Source organism: Cajanus cajan, chromosome 5 (assembly GCF_000230855.2).
Source record: "Cajanus cajan strain Asha chromosome 5, NIPB_CcT2T_4, whole genome shotgun sequence".
Lineage (NCBI taxonomy): Eukaryota > Viridiplantae > Streptophyta > Magnoliopsida > Fabales > Fabaceae > Cajanus > Cajanus cajan.
Genome location: NC_138521.1, coordinates 58,166,365 through 58,185,477, shown reverse-complemented (window position 1 = coordinate 58,185,477; position 19,113 = coordinate 58,166,365). Strand labels below are relative to the sequence as shown.

General features: G+C 33.2%; 2 protein-coding genes across 3 annotated transcripts; one reads left to right on the top strand and one right to left on the bottom strand.

Moving 5' to 3' along the window:
- The first annotated feature begins 537 nt into the window (after nucleotides 1–537).
- LOC109812255 (dof zinc finger protein DOF5.6) lies at nucleotides 538–2,978 on the top strand. The gene is made up of 2 exons (XM_083075461.1): nucleotides 538–752; nucleotides 1,423–2,978. The coding sequence occupies exons 1-2, from the start codon at nucleotides 699–701 to the stop codon at nucleotides 2,329–2,331; spliced, it is 963 nt and encodes a 320-aa protein (XP_082931587.1). The 5' UTR covers nucleotides 538–698; the 3' UTR covers nucleotides 2,332–2,978.
- Nucleotides 2,979–5,438: 2,460 nt separating this feature from the next.
- On the bottom strand, nucleotides 5,439–18,423 carry LOC109812260 (pantothenate kinase 2). 2 transcript variants are annotated; one of them, XM_020376184.3, is made up of 22 exons: nucleotides 18,121–18,410; nucleotides 17,606–17,809; nucleotides 17,366–17,418; nucleotides 16,957–17,073; nucleotides 16,283–16,402; nucleotides 16,072–16,166; nucleotides 15,889–15,982; nucleotides 15,605–15,736; nucleotides 14,692–14,804; nucleotides 14,398–14,590; nucleotides 12,905–13,113; nucleotides 12,778–12,822; nucleotides 12,624–12,672; nucleotides 11,446–11,528; nucleotides 10,340–10,456; nucleotides 8,567–8,630; nucleotides 8,112–8,258; nucleotides 7,884–8,042; nucleotides 7,575–7,658; nucleotides 6,038–6,232; nucleotides 5,876–5,947; nucleotides 5,439–5,731 (listed from the first exon to the last, which is right to left on the bottom strand). In XM_020376184.3, exons 1-22 carry the CDS (start codon nucleotides 18,278–18,280, stop codon nucleotides 5,642–5,644), a joined length of 2,595 nt encoding a protein of 864 aa, XP_020231773.1. In that variant the 5' UTR covers nucleotides 18,281–18,410; the 3' UTR covers nucleotides 5,439–5,641. The 2 variants fall into 2 exon arrangements, with proteins under 2 accessions (XP_020231773.1, XP_082931586.1); XM_083075460.1 differs by lacking the exons at nucleotides 5,439–5,731; nucleotides 5,876–5,947; nucleotides 6,038–6,232 and having other exon boundaries at nucleotides 7,638–7,764; nucleotides 18,121–18,423.
- Between the last annotated feature and the right edge of the window lie 690 nt (nucleotides 18,424–19,113).

The window sequence follows — 19,113 nt, the reverse complement described above, 5'->3', positions numbered from 1 at the left end:
TAGGGATTAAACCCCTTATTATATGGTTAAAGATTGAAAGTTATTTATTAATTATATTATGTATTCATTTGAGTAAGATACGGAGTATATGATAATGTATATTTTAATTTTCCTATATAATATATGATATATGTTGAACGTTTTGCAAAAGGCAAGTGAGTAACACTAAGAACTAAGAAGGGAGAGTGGGAATATATCCCTTGCTTGTGGGAGGAGGAAGAGTGGGTCCAGTGAGTCGAGTGGCATTTGGGGCCCACAAGAGAAGAAGAGTGGTCTTTGGGTATGCGTTCTTTTTCGAGGACCCAAATATTCTCAGCTTCTGTCACTTCATTCAGACACGACTAGGACTGTAGTGGGACGTATCTTGCCTCTATCACCTGACACACATTCAGTTCACAATCCATCAAATTCCCATTCCCATACCAACCAACCACTCATTTTATTATTATTTATTTATCTGCTCAAGCTTACCTCACCCTACAACCTAGGGCCCACTCTCCATAGTAGATAGTGCAGTGAGTGCACTACAACGTGTCATTCGCCTCACACCTTTTTCTTCCTTCTTATTCACTGTCCCGTCCCAACTAACACTCACATTCTCTCACTCTCTACACTTCCACTTACCTCTCTTCTTTCTCTCTTTCACGCTCATCATACACTACTCTTGCTAGTGCCACTAATTCTAGTATTACAAGACAATGGGTTTTTCCTCCCTCCACGTCTGCATGGACTCATCAGATCACTGCCTGCAGGTATACATGCCGGCCATATATGCATCACAAATATGTTTGCTTCTTGCTCTTCAAACTCATGCATCAGAACCATCTACTTGTATTCATATGCTTCTGTGCAAATTTTGTTTTAACGGGGAGTACTTAATTATGTCTTTGGACTTCCTAACAACGTAACCATTCTATCAATTTACTCATTCTTTCTATTTTTATCATATTATGCTCATCGTATCTACATTTTTCTCTCTTCTGTGTCTTGTCTACTAGCATGAAATGTCTAAGTATCATTTTACTTGGGTGATGAAGTCCGCTTCACACCACAGTAACTAAATACAACGCTTTGAAGAGAGTTTTAGCTGATCATGACGTTAGAGTTTATAATTAGAACTGTGAAGTAAACTGCTAGCTATACATAACTTAAAATACTATCAAGAAGAAGTAGCGGCAGCTTATATATATAGTATCACGTTGCACTATAAGTTATCATTACGTTTTTATTCTTCTAAATTAGAATGTTTTGCCACCCGAAAGGGGAAAAAAGACGAGGGAAATAAAGAAGGAAAAGAATAAGCAGAAGAGAAGAATAAAAGGAAAGGGTCCCCCAATAATCCAATAAAAAATGACATAAATTTGACAGTACGTGACACATTTCCACATTCATTAAATATTGTTTTGTAATACAAAATGTCAGGGCACAATTCACGAGGAGTATGGTGGGATGGATTCTTCTTCACCATCTGGCGACATGCTTCCATGTTCGAGGCCAATGACAGAGAAGAGGCTAAGACCCCCCCAAGAGCAAGCCCTCAAGTGTCCCAGGTGTGAATCAACACACACCAAATTCTGCTACTACAACAACTACAGCCTCTCCCAGCCTAGGTACTTCTGCAAAACTTGTAGAAGGTACTGGACCAAAGGAGGTACTCTTAGGAACATTCCTGTTGGTGGTGGCTGCAGAAAGAACAAGAAAGTTTCCACTAAGAAACACAATGAACCTCAACCACCTATTACTCAAAATCAACCTCACCCTGCACCCTCTTATCTTCATAACCACAACGATCTTCAACATTCCTTCCTAGATGTGCAATTTTCCCACCTCAATAACTTACTTGGGACTAATGCTGGGGCACTGGTAAACCCTAATTTCATGCTCGAGAATCCTAGGCCTATTGACTTCGTGGAAAGCAGGTTGGATGATATGAATATGATTAGGAGTTCCACTAGGAATTTTGATCTTCTTGAAAATAGTGATGTGAGTGTGGGTGGTGGTGTTGGGGTGGGTGATGTGAGTGGATACAGTGGATTGCCATTGAGTTATCAAGCTCTTTCTTCGTCTCCAGCATTTGGGGGCATGTCCCTTGATGGAAGCATTAGAAATGTTGGAACTTATATAATGGACTCTTGCCAGCGATTTATGTTGCCCTGTGATGGAGGTGATAATTCCCTTAATGGTTCTATTGATGTGAAGCCAAACCCTAAGCTGTTGTCCCTTGAATGGGATCAGGGTTGCTCTGATGCTGAAAAAGTGTCATTGGGATATCTTAATGGTTCAGGATCATGGATCGGCTATGGATCTTCCGCAACAAACCCTTTGGTCTAGAGCTACTAATCTCACTTCTCATATCATGAATAATGATATCAATAATATATGTTAGAAATACTCTCTTTTAACACTCTTTCTATTATTAATCAGAATTTATTAGAAATTACAAATTTTAGCGTGGCTCACTTTTGAATCAAGAGAGACTCAAACAAGTAAAACGGACTAAAATTTGTGATTTCTAAATTTTTTTAAATAATAATATAAAGAGTGTTGAAAAGGGTGTTACCTGCATTCATATCATGATGTATGATCAAAGGTGATAAGCTCTCTGAGGCTTGGGTAACATATGTTTAATGAGGCAATCAATCTCGTTCCTATCCTTTATAATTTTTTATTATATTGTTACTCATATAAAGCCTTTTTTGATGGGAGGGTTCTTTATTTGTATTTGGTAGTGTTTCTTTCTGCCAAGTTGGTCTTCGGTTGTTACTGACTTAACAAAAAAGAGTGTGAACGGGGAAGCTTATTCAGTGTCCAAATGGACTGCTTTGGTGCATTGCCTTTATTCTTCTTGTCTTTGTGTGCGCAGCAGATCTCTGAAAGCTTTAGGATTTGTTGTAACATCGAGGATGATATGGTAGCTAGTTCGTTTCATGTTGAAGAAAATATGCAGTACTAGTAGTACAATATTATTTTTATTTCTATGTTTGTAGAGTTCACTATTTGTCATTCACTATTCATGTGCTGACTCATTGTAACTTGTTAGAAATTTAAGTAATACTTTCCATGAGACGTAAAATTTTCGTGGACTTCAATTATCCAGAGATTGAATTGCATTATGAATATTTGATGAATTTTAATTAGGGTGCTTATATTATTAATTAAAAATCAAAATCATAATTTTTAGCATAAAATAAAATTCATAATTAAACATTAAAAAAAGTATAATCATAATTAAAATATTACCTAAACAATTTTTCAAAAATGTAGGTATTATAGTAAACAAGAGCCTACCTACACCAATGATAAATACATAATGGCAAAAGTAACATAATAAAACACTATAAAAATTAAATAACTAAACTTAATTTGAAATTATCAAATCTTACAATTATACCTCCACATTTTCAACATCAAATTTAAATAACATAATTAAGCTAAAGAATATAATAACAAGTTTGAGAATTTAAAAGAGATAGAATAACATAAACAATATCAAAAGTCTCATATATTCGGGATTTGCACACGGACATCAATCCAAAACGGATATTTTAAGGAAGATATATACAAATAATGCATATAATATCAATTAAGAAATGTTATTTATAAATGATAAAATATTTAAGTTATTATATATTGTTCAATAATATTTTTTTAAAAAAATTATCTAGGAAAAATTAAATAATATTAAATTACATAAAAATATTTAAAAAGTATTACATATGTCAAAACACTCAATATAATAATAAATACATCATCCGGTTATATAAAACATATGTTAACTTTTTTAGGAAGAATCTAATTAGCAACCAAAAGAAGTGAAAAAAGTTATAAAAAAAAATCTTTCAAAAGGAAAAAATAGCTAATAAGTGTTTCTAGAAAATAGTATAAAATAAAATAAAATGCACATAATAAATAACTATAGGTGAGACTCGCGATGAAATACTAACAAAAAAAAAGTTACTTTTAAGCTCTGAGTTAATTTTTTTAAAAGTTTTTTTTTTATTTCTTCACAAATTATAAGCTACTTATTTTTAAGGACTTCTATACCAATATATTTTACTCTGCTTTTACATATAAATAAAAACTATGCTACAAATAAGAGAGTTAAACAAAACCTATGCATAATTTATTATCCAATATTTTTTATTCAATAAATATTAATATACATATATACAATATAAAATAAATAATAATGTTAATATATTATTATTTAATATATTTTCATGCAATAAATAATATAAATTTTATAATATTAGAATAAGTATAACTTAAGTGGCGCATTAAAAAAAAGAAAAACAGAGTTAAATAGGAAATTAATAGAAGATAAAAGTGATTGTATTTTTATATTTGTTGCATACATTAAATAATAAATTAAATTATTTATTTACTAAAGATATTATATTTATTAAATTAAATTTATTAATTCTAAACCATATTTAACATTAAATAAAAATAAAAAATAGTAATCATGCATGTGTAATAATAGTGTTCATATTAGAACCTAAAAATATATAGATAACTTAGTAGTTTAAATAGTAAAATTTATAGTGAGGTTCATTTATCATTTTGTAAAGTTTGTTTTTTCTTCATGAATTCATATCAATAATACCACGTGGGTTATCACATCACCAGCAAAGTGTCACATTATGAATTCATGTTAACAATAAAATGCCATGTCATCGTAAATTAATGATCGACTAATAAGTTAACATGTCATATTATCAACTAATGATTAATTATCAAATGAGACTAAAATTACATATTTTTAAATATTGGTGACTAGAATTAGGGGACTAAATGTTTGACAGTGAGGTAAAAAGGTTATTTGTGGATGATTTCATTGATTTGTGAATGAATGGTGTTTTTGTGTTTTTTTCCTTCATTGTTGAATAAATGGTGATAGTTTGGTTTGACCAAAAACACCAAGTCAAGAAATTTGAGTTCGAAGAAATAAATATAAAAGACACCAAACCAACTTGGCCCAAAATTGAGGGAATAAGTCAGTACTATTTTAGGCCTAACCCGAACTGGCTTGACCCGTGTTTAGCCTTATTCTTTAGCACAAAGAAACTCAAATTTTATGGAATTAAAATTAAAAATTAATAAGTAATTATTTCTTCAAAGGCAGACCTATATCATTTGAAATGTTTCAAGTCTTGTTTACCCATTGAACCAAAATAAAGAGAATGATAATTCCTAGTTATCCAAAAAAAAAAAAATCCTTACAAAGGGGTGTAAAATATGATTCATGATTTTACAAAATCAAAACTTCCAAGAAAATGGTTTACGTAACCTCAACACATTTTATGTTAAACAGAGTGTTTATGGCAAAGAATTCTATCCAGGAATTTTTCCAATCCTATCTTTCCATCGTACCCAGTTTCCAGAAAAATAAATTTTGGACGAACAAACTATGAATACACTATCCTCGTCATCCAAGATTTTCAAAAGCAAATGGATAAATCCGTTTTTAACTTTATATCTATTAAGCAATGTTTCAACAGTCTAATAATAATAGTAATAAATTATATAAAAAAAAGTTACTGACGTATTTGAACACAGCACCCTGCTCCCAGAAGTTTATTCTAGATCCCCTCTAAGGAAGCTATTAACATCGGGACTACGAGCTCGTACATAGAAGCTTTCAGTTAGCAGGCTCGTATTTGCAAATACAGTCGTATAAGTTTCCTTTAATCAACTTTTCAGCCAATCTCTGGTTTTTCACCATTGCAAGCTACCAAAAATATATAAGAACAACAATCTTAGAGAAAGCATTAACTCAGCAACTATACACTGAAACACAGCGATGAAACTATCAAATTAAAATTCAGCTGACTGGGACAATATCTTTAAAGTAATATAAATCAGGTGATCTTACCTTCAAAGCATCACACCGAAACCTGGCATTTAGGTTGGTATGAAGAGCTCTTCCCATCCCTTCCAAAATTATCTGTCCAATAAAGAAGGCTTAATTAGAATGTGTTCCTTGATTTTATTAAATCTATAGTATATTAGTAAATAAACAGAATTGTTCTCTCACCAAATCGGCATCTTTTGCAGCAGCAGCCAGCTCAGAGCTGACCTGTCTCAAGTCTATACATGGACTACCACACCCATTCTCAACAACCATCAAAGGAACCGAAGATGAATTTTCTTTAGAACTGTCATAGGTATTGGTCATTGCATCAACAAGCAAGCCTCCAGATTCAGCAGCTCGCCTAAGAATGTCACAGTGCTGTAAGATAGAAGAATTAGTTTCACTTTTAAAATTAATGCATCAGCATCATGGATACTATGGTCGTGGTGAAACAAAAACTTGACATAAACTGTAAGGTCGATGATGACAGGATCTTCCCAACAACACTTTTAATGAGATATCACAACGATACTTTTTTTTACCAATGATATTGATAGATAAACAGATATTTGACAATGAACAAATGTTCTTCAACCATTCTCATTGAAATCATCGTGAATGTTAGCCTACTTGATCATTCAAATTGTAAAGGAAGGTCTAACACAAGAAAAGAAATAAAATTTCATTTTATAAATTTTTACAGTTGTTTATTTGGACTTTAGAATATGATACAAACCAGAAAGACAATTCACACAATTATAACAGTAAATGGATGAGAAAGGATGAGTAATATGTATTATTGGTGATAATGACATAAAATGCAATAGAGAAATCCCTACTGCCCGCAAAGCTCAGCTCCTAACTCAGAGAAATGGTATTTTTCTCTGCCCTCTTACAATCTGATTCCTCTCCTCCCTTCCTTGCTCTCCCCGATCTCCCAGATAACCAATGTCCTTCACATCATCCTTCCCTCATTTCCTCTCTCCTCCACCTCATCATTCCTAACAGAGTTCCTATTCCTCCTCACATACACTTTCCACACTTCGGACCTGTTCATTTGGGTCTACCTATTGTTGGAGGGCCTATCAGAATACAAAGAATTAAAGGGAAGGTCATGAAGTGAAGAAGAAAATTATTCAAATAAAATATGGGCAGTGATACAAATACAGAGATTTTCATAGAGTGCAAGACAGTAGGAAAGAGTTTTACATGACACATGGCATGCCAAATTGTGCAAGGAGATTTCTTTACTAGGAATTTAGCAAGCATGGAATTTTACCTCAAGGAAAACAAAAAGAGAGTCAACAGATTGATGGTAAAGATATTCAGATGAATATTACAAAGGGGGCTGATAGATCTCAACTAGGTATTAAGGAAGATTTTGAAAGAAACAAAAGACTGTTGTAAAATTGTTTTTGAACCCTTGCTGGTCAACGCAAACCAGAAGGGAAGAATACAGTGATACAGGGCAAATTCGAGAGTGCCTATCTCTCCAGAATTATTCCACTATTTTCCTACCTACTTCTATGATTTTCTCATATTTATACAATTTAACTGCCTCCACAGAACAGCTATCAGTTAGTTAACATAATAACTAACTGTCCCCCTTTTCCTCCTAACATAGACCCTCTTAACTATGGGCCCCTATCAGGGGCTCTCTGACATAAAAAAAACAATATTCCAGAGACCAACAAATTAAAGTTAATGAAAATACACAAACCTTGGCAGCCTCAGCAACAATGTCTGGAAGCTCCATTGCAGTCACATCATTCAAAGCAGGAAGTGAGTTTGCAACCAGGACCACCTGCACTCATCCATTATTATCATATTCATACTACACAAGTCATAGGCATAGCATCAATTATATGGATGCTGATCCATCTCTTTCTTGGATGACTGCATATACTTTCCTATCAACAGAACAATCATAATTCTAAAACATCTATACTCAAATCAAATAACCTCCTATGCAAAAATTCAATCCAAGATAGAAACATCAAATACTCTTCAATAAAGTAAGTAAACTCACTTCAGTTCCACGTCGGAGGAGCTCTCGTGCCAGGGGAAGCATCCCCAAAACAATATCAGCACCTGAATTGTCCACAAAAAGTAAAGCTCTTCTATGTGGAGGTGGTTTTTTGTCCCCAGTTCCTAGCATTCTCTCTTTAAAGGCATCAAAATCATCCACCTAGGTGACAAAAGATTAGTTTGTTATTCAACAATCAACCATAATAAATATATGTTGTATTCCACCTACTCGCCAAGGTCTCTGCATTTTATTGCGACTCATTCTGTAAATTTCAATAATAGTTCCTTTATGATAGAGATCCACACAAGCACGAGATCCCCAATCAAAAATGTTTGCAGCAAGAACACCTTCAATTAGGGTAAGTAGTCTTGTCTCCTGAAACAAATGAGGCTTTTAGATTACTGGACATGATTTATGAGAATCTAGGGTGGCTAGGGGTGCTAGGAACCAAAAGAAAGGACTACTGACAGACTGAATTTAGACTCTGCATGGCATCAAAATGACAAAATGAAACTCATTGTTACATTATAACTTCTACCCTTTGTACATCAAACATATATTGACTTGAAAAGAGATTAATGTATTAGTTGCATATATCATCCCATGTACTACACGAGAAGGAACAAATATTGACTCCTACCACCATATTAAATTCAGAGGATTTTAGTAGTAATAAGGCATACCTCATCCAAACTATCAAGCTCCATCAACAAATCAGGTAAGACAGCAAGCGATGCCTCGTTTTCCCTGATAGATAAGGAGATATAAACACAAATATTAAATTTAAAAGTAAAAAAAAATAAGGACATTGTGTGGAGAATTAGATCTGAAGATGACATGAACTATGTTCGCAACTTCACATTAATATCAGCATTCTTCTTTTTGTTTTTAGATTTGAGTTGCGCATCTTTTAAGATGCAGCTACTAAAGTCTTTTCCTGATAGGCGAGGTCAGCTACATGGGTCAGAAGATACCATTGTTTTCTTTCATGAACTAAATCCTTCGCAAGTCCATTTATATAAAATATTAACATTAAAAAAATCCAGGTTTTCATGTCAGTTCTAATCCTGATGGGTATGATCAGGGTTTGGGTAATGAAAGACTAGTAACTCTTAACAATTTTTTTGGGAAAACTAAAATGAGCAAAATCCTAACAAACAAAACCCAATAAGGGAAGTTCTTTTAATTAAGAAAATTAAGAGAATGTACGGATTACAGAAGTGAAAGAAAGGGGGATAATGAGGCCACCAAGATCAACCAAAATAAGGATATTTAGATTTCCAAATGTTTTTATAGGGTTTAGGAGATTCACATTTTCAAATGGGCATGCCCCCTGATGTTATTGCTATTGATCACTGTTGAAAAGATGCCTTAATTGCAGTTATCCGTGGCCTACCTTATTTGGAGGGGTGTGCAAAAAATCAAACCGAATTATAATAACCGCACCTTTTTGAGAAATAAAAAAAATGAAGCAAACTAAAACTGAACCATTTTTATAAAGAGATTTGGTTCGGTTTGTTTCTTTGAAAAACCCGAACCATGTATGAGTATAAATGGATAGCCAAACGGCCAAACCAATTCTAAAAAATTTATTTTTGAAAAAAAAAACGAATAAACCAATTCACTTTATAAAAATTGGCTTGGTTAACCGAGTTGCATTTATAAAATTGTTTGGTTCGGTTTAATTCAATTCAGTTTGGTTTTTTCAAAACAAAAAACTGTGCATGCCCCTACTTAGTTGCAGCCTCAAGGGTGGTAGTTTAGTCCCACATCGACTAAAGATATAGCTTAAATGGAGCTTCTAAAGCTTGGACAATCCTTACTTAATGAGCCAATTTTGTGGGGTAGAAAACTTTAATCCCAAATTCTAAGTAGCACTATGATTTTGATTTTCAGGTGGGTTTGTCAAGAAGAGATGTCTCCCAACTGGGAGAACGAGTAAGAAACAGAAAGTAAAAGAATAAGCACGCCAGAAGAGTTAAGAGCCCTTATTCTCCCCACTTTTTTCTAAATATATTGTAGAAATTAAAATTTTAACAGTGTCTCAGATAACTATTTGATAACATATCCAGTGAAACATGCATTCTGCATATGTTTCAGAGTGTCAGAATAATGCATTGCATCCTGTCACAATTGACCAACTTCTCTTGATCTAAGTAATTGCTTTTGTGGAATTTGCACTTGTAATATAGACATATAGTGGCTTTTACATCCAGAGTCCAAGTCAAGATCACATCTATATGGCTCAATGAAGATAAAACATAATGAGAAAGGCTAGTACATAGTAAGAACCTTTCTAAAACACTTTCCAACAAACTATTACCGGGTGAAATATATGTAGGTCCCACTAAATGATGTGAGCTGCACTCCTTATTTGATGGAAACTACAAGTATTTCATCCAATAAAACAAAGTGTTGGAAAGAGTGTATTTCTAGCATTCCTCAAACATAATTACCTCTGCTTTATACTTATATATGCATCAAAAAAATGGAATTCCCTCAAGCACTCTTCCCTCATTTCCAGTAGTTTGGCCAGGCCTAACTTCCCATATGCAGCAGGCTCCTCCATTAACCTATTCAGTTGTGCAAATTGATCAGTCGAAAAAGTTTAACCAAAATGAATACATTTTAAGTACTTATTCAGCTCAATGAGTATTATATAGACAAAATTGTACAAAAACATTATCCAATGGAACTTAGATTTAAAACATTCAAGTTTAGGACATGCTATGACCTACAAGAATAAGAGACCAGTAAAATTATCAAACCTTGAAAAGGCATATTATGACACGATAGAGAAAAATAACTTATTCATAATTAAGAGAGTAGAGGAGCATAGATGGGAACTCAATCATATAGTTGATCATCTGAAGACAACCAAGAATATAAATTGTGCGAGAAAAATAACTTATGCATAATTAGAGAGACAGTAAAGGAGCATAGATGGAAACTCAATCACATTGTTGATCATCTGAAGACAACAGAGAATATAAATTGTGCTGATCTGACAATGTTTAGAATGTCACTGAGGTAGTATAAACATAAAAATCAACTCAAATTATGATCATATGGAAAAGTCATACTGACAAGTAACACTAACCGTCAAGAACCAAATAGCAGGTCATGGATTAAAAATATCATTTCCTTAACTTATTGTCATTTAACACACAATTAGGTCTTTTCTTCACAGGCTTTAATTGGAGAAGTGTGGGTGGTGGGACAAGGTTGAGAAAGATCAAAAGCAGAGTCAGGGAGTTCAGCAACTAAAGTGTGGCTTTTTCATATACTTCTTTTTGTTGATTTGAGTTTCTCAAAAACCATCAAATACTCCAGCAGAGTTTGACTCACTAAAAATCTTTTAAGAAGTTAAAAAAATTGATTGACCACAACAAAGTTCAAATAAATGGATTTTACAAAAAGTTAAAACTAATGCAACTGATCAAACCATTAAACAAATAGTCTCAAATGGTTCTTATATGTTTGCATCAGGATACGTGGATAGATAGCCTGACTTCAGTAACAGTAGTAAGCCATGAAAACAGCAATGTCATGCCAATATTACCTGGCCAGGTGGGCAGAAAATGCACGAGCAAAAGCATCACCCCTTCTTTTGGCATCATCAGTCCCACCTTCACTTGCTACAGCCTATCATATTTTAGTTGTGTCAATTGGGTGAAATGGGTAAATTTTGAATTGAATTATAATGTATGGGTTAAAAATAAATCATTAATTCATTCAATATAGATTGTTACAATATTTTTGTACCCAAACAACATAGAATTCAGGACTCATCCCTTAAAGGCTTACTTGGTGAAATATGTCAGATAGTTTCTTATCCATCTAATGACGAATAGTGATCCAATCAACCAACCCATTGATTTTTATTTTTATAATTGGATAGATTGATTCTATTTATACAATGATGGATTGGATGGTCGGTGGATAAATGAATTGAATTATCACCCTAATATTTTAGTTGAGAACCCCACATTCATATACCTCAGAGAAGTATGTCAAGCTATTATTTCTCCACAATGTACTTTTAAAAAAGCAAACATGACCACGAAAAAAATAAAATAAAATAAATAGCCAAATATATTTGGTACATATTATTAAATACTTCTAATTACTTATAAGAGCAAGCATTGAATTTTTTTTATTTTCATCTTTTCAGAAGAATTGTTTTTTCAATGACAATTTTCTACTATTATTTCCTTCACCAGTGCCTTCAGGATTCTAGCTTTCTCATAATTTATTTGGTACATATACTCTACTTAGAGAGGAAAGCTAAGTTTTTAGAAATTATTGTTGCTCATTCTTTTATGGGATAACCTGATCTTCTTGGCATCTTTATAGTGCCAACTGCTAAGGTAAGGTTGTCAGATTTTTTATAGAGGTTTCAATATTGAACATGCAGATAAACTGATGAGCTTTGCATAGTAAATTTGTCTTGGTCTTTATGCTTATTGGTTTCTTTAAAGAAGAAACCCGATCCCCTACTTTGTACTTTTCTTTCTTTATTATCTAACGTGTAGAAAAAATATTATTACTTGTTCAATAACAGTTTGGTTACTGAAATACATTTTAAACTTTTCATAAACAGACCATACAGACAATTATCTCATGCCTTAATTTCTTATCGTGTGAAAGGATGTTATTATCTAATTGTATTGCATTTGTAACATACGAAGAGACAAAAAATGATAAAAAAGTCTAGGTGTTTCAAGACAGCACAGTTACCTTGTCCACAAGATCTGGCAAGTGCTCTGACAAAATCTTTAGCCAATACCTACATAAGATACAGATTTTGCATTAGCCACACAAGCCAAGCACTAGAGACAATTGAAGCCTTGATTGACAATTATGTTAAAAGTTGTTAACATAGTGTGCTTACTCTAACTCACTGTGATCTGAGAGATCAATAGTATTAGGCTCATACCTGTAGATGCATAATTTATGTTAAAAACTAGATTAATAGAATAATGATAACAAAAAGCCAGAGTGTTGAGTATCATGCATACATTTTCAGGTCAGCTAATAATGGAAACACCTCCAAAGTGGGAACTAGATGGAGGACACCAACATTTAGAGCACTAGCATCAGATCGCAGAGTACTTCCTTTTGACAAAGGAACTTCAAAACCCCCAAGTCCAGTAGTTCCAGGAGGAGCCATCGGCACAGGGGCAGTGATCTCAGTTCCCTTCTGCAGAAACTTATCCATCCATGAAATCTGCAATAGAATTGCTAAAATCATAAAATTTCCTAACAGATTGAGCTGTTTTCATATCATAAAATGAAGAACTAAAAAATGCCTCAGATGGCATACTGGTTTCTGAAACTTCTAAAGTTTAGTTCACTCAAAATGAAGCAACTAATCTGACAAGTGTTCAAAACCAATAACAAGGTTTAGCTGCCATGCTCATTGTGGGCATAGGCATACTTGTCAGTTACAATGTAACCCCTGCTCTTGCCATACATACTAATTCGAAGTTTGTCACCATCAATTGTTTAATTGATTCATTTATTCAAGAACTTCAAAATGAATCATAACACAGGAAACTGGTTAACTTCATAAGTACACCAAAACAAAGATCTCTTACTACACTTGATTTATTATCAACACACAAAAATAAAAAGCCTGATGAAAGAAAAGACAAATTAATAAATGGATGTTGACAGAACAATAATCATATTAAACATAAAAGCAATAATCAAATGGCAAAAAACAAATTTTTTTTAGGGATTTAACAGAACAATAATCAAATTAAACATAAATGCAATGAAAAAGGAGTGTTTCACAAGCTTGACTCGTTAGAAATATTTACTATTGTCAAGGATGTTGACACAGTAAACAATTTTTCATTCCTGTCCTTTTCACATAATAACTACTTTCTCCATATTTAAAGCTTTACATTATTCACTTCTAGATTCTGTATTTTGTCTTTAATTAGTAGGCAACTATTCCAATACCATTCAATATGATTCCTTACAATGGATGATATGACAAACTATTTATTAGAGAAGAGAATAGGATAATAAATACTTTTATTTGTTGTATTATTTACATGTATTCAAATGTATTCTTCTGCTTGTATTTGCTAACACTTTTAGGTTAGTTAGTCTTGTTGACTTACTAACTCTTGAGTTAGTTAAGTCCGTTAGGTCTATATATGTAGGTGATACCTCTCGTGTATCACTTTATCAAATTCTCTATTATTCAATAATATTTTCCTTAAGAAATCTTCTTTCAATTCTTTCTCTCATACTATTCCAGGGAATCTCACTAATGGAGTTAATTTAGTAATTTTATTATTGCTTCAAGGGAAACTCAAGCCCTTAACACAATATAGTGGGACATTGCTGATGGTACCAAAATTAATAGCCAAATAAATCAATCTCATTAATTTGGCTTCCAGTTTACACCATAGCTTAGAGTTAGAACACATTTAATTAGATCATCTTTCTCAAACAGATGACCAGCAAACATCAAGGTTTTTCAATTGCTCTCACTTGCCTTCTCATTCAAATCCCTAAGTGGGGGGCCATGAATCTTGCCTCCTGTATATGGAGCACCCATCGGGAATCTTTCAACTAACTGATGCACCATGAGGTCATCTAAACCGTGTTTTTCATAGCTCATAAATGCACCTAAAGCTCCCAAAAATCCTTCATGTCGCAAGAACATTGCTTGTGCATCCCCTTTAGACCTGAATGACAAATATATAAATCTTGACACAATATAACAATTAAATCAAAATAAAATATATATAAAAAATTACTACGACAAATCATTAGACAATATATGTACCAGAAATGAATTGCAAAAGAAATAGCATCCATGGTATAGGCATGACCCCTTATAAAAAATCCTCCAAAAAAGATACGCTTCAACCCGAACCGCAAAGCATTCAAGTAGGATATCTACACGGAAGGGATAAAAAGAACACAATTGGTAAGTACCCAATGGAAGAACAAATAGTGGAACAGAACATGATAACTGCTGATGGAAGATAATCCCGATATTGCCAGAAAGCATGTTCTAGAGCTAGTCTCATGGGTAACCTTCATCATTAGAGATGTGTCTCCGTGTCTTTTCTTGTTGTAGGTGGGTAAAAAAGAACTTTTTTAAGGAAAACATTTCTAAAGAAAATAACATATTTCAAAATCAACACCCTATCATTTAAATTTTAACCAAATAAAAGGTTTACAGTTTCTGAAAAAACTAATGTACATTTTTTAACACAAAATTAATAGCTATTGCAACAAAAATTAAATGTTTACTTTTACGGAAAACATTTCTAAAGAAAATAGCATATTTCAAAATCAGCATTCTATCATTTAAATTTTAACCAAATAAAAGGTTTACAGTTTCTGAAAAAACTAATGTACATTTTTTAACAAATAATTAATAGCTATTGCAACAAAAATTAAATGTTTACTTTTACGGAGAAACTCTATTAAGGATACATTCTTTCATTCAATATGTGTATATTTAAATTGAAATTTAACAATATTGAATTAAGTAAACACAAAGAACTGCATATTGTTTGCACAACTAAATTATCCAAAAAGTACTCGAGATTTCAAATAATGAACTTTCAAGCATGAATAAGCTGAATGAGACAGTACAACCATTAGCCCAGATGTATCACAAACTGTATGCACTTTTCCAGCTTGAATTTATAGATGTAAAAAAGATAAAATTACAATAGCTAGCTCACCTGGGCAATGTTGTACGAAATCATTCGCAGAAGAGAGAGTGATATATCTTCAGGTCTGTAATCTTCAAGCTCCTTTTTTTCTGAGGTAGCCTTGCCAAAACTTGAAGCAATGGTAGAAGCCGATAGGCCAATCTAGGGTTATTTAATACCAGTAAATACTAAGTTATGATTGACGAAAAACATATCACATGACTCATCAGTATAATCCAGATATTAAGTTAATTTGGAGCATTTTCAAAATATAGGATAAATATCATATGGCGATGAACAACTGCAAAATTTACCTTAGAATAGTCCATACCACCATAAATGTCCCCAACAAGCATATCAGTGTTACTATTATCTCCTTTCTGACTCAGCTCAAGTAACTCATCAAAGCTGGAACTCATTTCAACAAACCCTTTGGCAATAGTTCAAAAAACAGCAGTAGATAAGGGGAAAAAATGGAGAATTATCAGAAAAATGACCTCTCACACTTTGTTAACAGCCTTCCCAGGCCCCAATAAGTACCACCACCAACATTAGTCCCACTGACCCTCTCAAATTTTCCATCCCCATCAACCTGTGTTAACCCAGATTATAAGTTTAAAACTAAAGATTACCAACAGTTTGTCTTTATGAAAGATAAACCAAATAGATCAGCAAGTTAAAAACATTGAGAAAACTGGACAAATATACCTTGATCATACTAACACCAGATCCAATATTAACTAGGAGATAAGGAAACATGTCATTAGGATCAATCTGAACAAACTCTTTCTGACCCTCCATGTGGGTAAAAGCTTCATGACGAATTGCCTACTAAGAAATGGTACAACATCTATTCAGCAATTATCAATATAAGTCAGCAAGAATTCTTGTTTTCTTTTAACAGAGAAGAGATCTATCTCAATCAATCAGATCATGGTTAACAGCAAGAAATGCAAGAAGGAAAAGGAAAAAATAGTTGTCAGCTATAGTTATGTAAAAATTATGTGAAAGTGAAACATTAAACTTCAGTCATATTCTCCTTTAATCAATTCACCAATAAAACAGTGCACCAATGAGTATGAATAAACTTTATATAATGGTTTTCCTGCACTCTATGGAAGTAATAGCATGCCAATCTTGGCAATTGATTGGCTCTTTTCCTTCCTAAACAAGGCGAAGCATTATAATAATATAATCTATACTCTGTATAAAGAAGAAAAGTCATTTCTTTATCATAATTATTGTGCAAGGAAAGGAAGATAATGCATGAGAGGTAGACTTGAACATACATTTCAATTCAGAAGATGCTAGGTTTTGTCACTATCAATATTATTTTTAAACAAAATACAAGAGAAACAGATGATTCCAAGAGGTTGATCCACCTTAAGCAAGAAATTTGCTCCTGCGACAAGACAGCTCATTTCATCTTCTTTGTCAAGACTAAGTCCAAGTCTTTCTTTGAAAAGGTCAGCAAATTTGTGCGCTCCACCACCAGTAGCCTTTGTCACAAAATAAATGCATTAATGGAGAAGTTCAATGGTATTAACACGGAACAAGCAGTAATGAATTACACATTATCTATAATCATAGTTCTTTTGTACAAAAGGGAAGAGGGACTCAGCTAATTATCATTTTCGCAATAACTACTTCCAAATTTGATAAGCAGGACATAGACTATAGCCCTTGCACATGCAAGCATCAACCTAAGACAAAATAACTTGTTTCACTACAACACAAGAATAAACAACCCAGGTTCTGAAAATGTAAATATAGTCAGAGAATCTAAGTTACCTTAATTATGGCATTGGAATCAGTCGTGGCATCAGAATAACGTGATTCACCTCCTGTAGAAAAAGAAAAAAGTCCATATTTTTGACTAAGTTCTGAAAGTAGTTGAATTAACACATGAGAAACAACAAAACTACAAAATGATACTCAAACTCAAATCATGTGGTAATGTTTTAGCAGTCCAATGTGATAGTGAAGAGACAGATAAACGTCAAAGAAGTAAATTAAACAAAACAGTAATACCACCACAGTGAAGCTGCTTTGAATAAATGAAGTCTAAGCACTCGTTAATCTTGCTAGTCTCAAACTTGACAAAATGAAGCCTTCCACCAAGAATGGGATAGCTTCTCCTGTTACCATCCAGTCGATTCTTCACATTTCTCATCCTTTTATCATGGGTTGATTGGTCTTCGTGTCTCGAAAAGTACATCAACTTTATAAGAGATCCTACACATACAATTTTTTCAAAAAAATCTCAAGTTCCAGCCATATTTCAAGAGTCAGACGTCGTTCAGGGGAAAACTCCAATTGCGACCGCTTAAATTTCAATTATAAAAGAATGATATAGCACAGAAAGCAAGATTGCAAATAAAACAGTTAGCGTTCGACAAATAAAATAAAGGATGAAGCCACTATCATGCTTCCGCCACCATATGGGAAGTGGCGGAAGCATTATAATAAAACGAAATTAGGAATAATTAAGAAAATAAAAGGAACGAACAAAGAAGTATGAATCTGAATTTGTTGTTCTATGATACCTCCAATGTCAAGAGCGAGGTGAGATATATCATGAGATTGATTGGGTAACAAAATAGTTGGATATTTCTCTTCGACGTTTCCTTGAATTTCAGCTTTGCTGAGATCCAGTTGAGGGCGTGAACTCGACCTATGCATTGAATTGTTGCCCGTGTGCGCCATCTCTCTCTGAGTCTGAGTTTCAACGTCAAAAACGTTTATCCTTGTCTCGCGTAATTGCAATGTGTTGAGCCCGCCTTATAAAGAAGATCCATTCGACTTGACCCAGCTACTCCTACAGTTAGTCAACCAGTTACCGTAACCCCACCTAACTTGCCTTAATTGATCAATGGATCAGTAAATGCAATTTTCACCCCTCCCTAATCTCAAGAAGCCTTTTACGGTAAATTTCTCAGCATCAGTAACGCATGAAACTTGCAGTTTAATATAATTACTGTCTATGGAATTTTGGGTCTTTGACCCTTTGACGATGAATGGAATACGTAAGCCATGCCGTATTAAATGATGCAAAACAGTAGCCAAACAAAATCCACATAAATTATTTCGTGTCAACGTGGGAATTGGATTTTTTTCATGTGCATGGGTGAGACTCGGAATTTTTTATTTTTATTTTTTTTAACAGAGGGCAATGAACTTAACACTTCCTGCGTGCACACTTAACACCCTAAAACCTAAACCTAAGGCTTCGCACACACCTTCAAAATTAAATGAGGCGTTCGAATAAATTTAGGTTTAGTTTTTTCTTTTACTTATTTTTAACCTTAATTTCATTTTTGGTCCCAATAATTTTAATGCGTAATTTTGATCTTAAAAAACTTTTTTTATATTATAAATTTGCTTCCTCTAATTTTAAAATTTAGCTATTAGTCTAAATTAGTCTATCATGAACATATTATTAAAATTTAAACAAAAAAAAATGTTCACGTAGAACATGAATGGCTCTGTTTGATAATTAGGGATCCAGACTTTAAAATATATAAATTGCTTTAAAATAA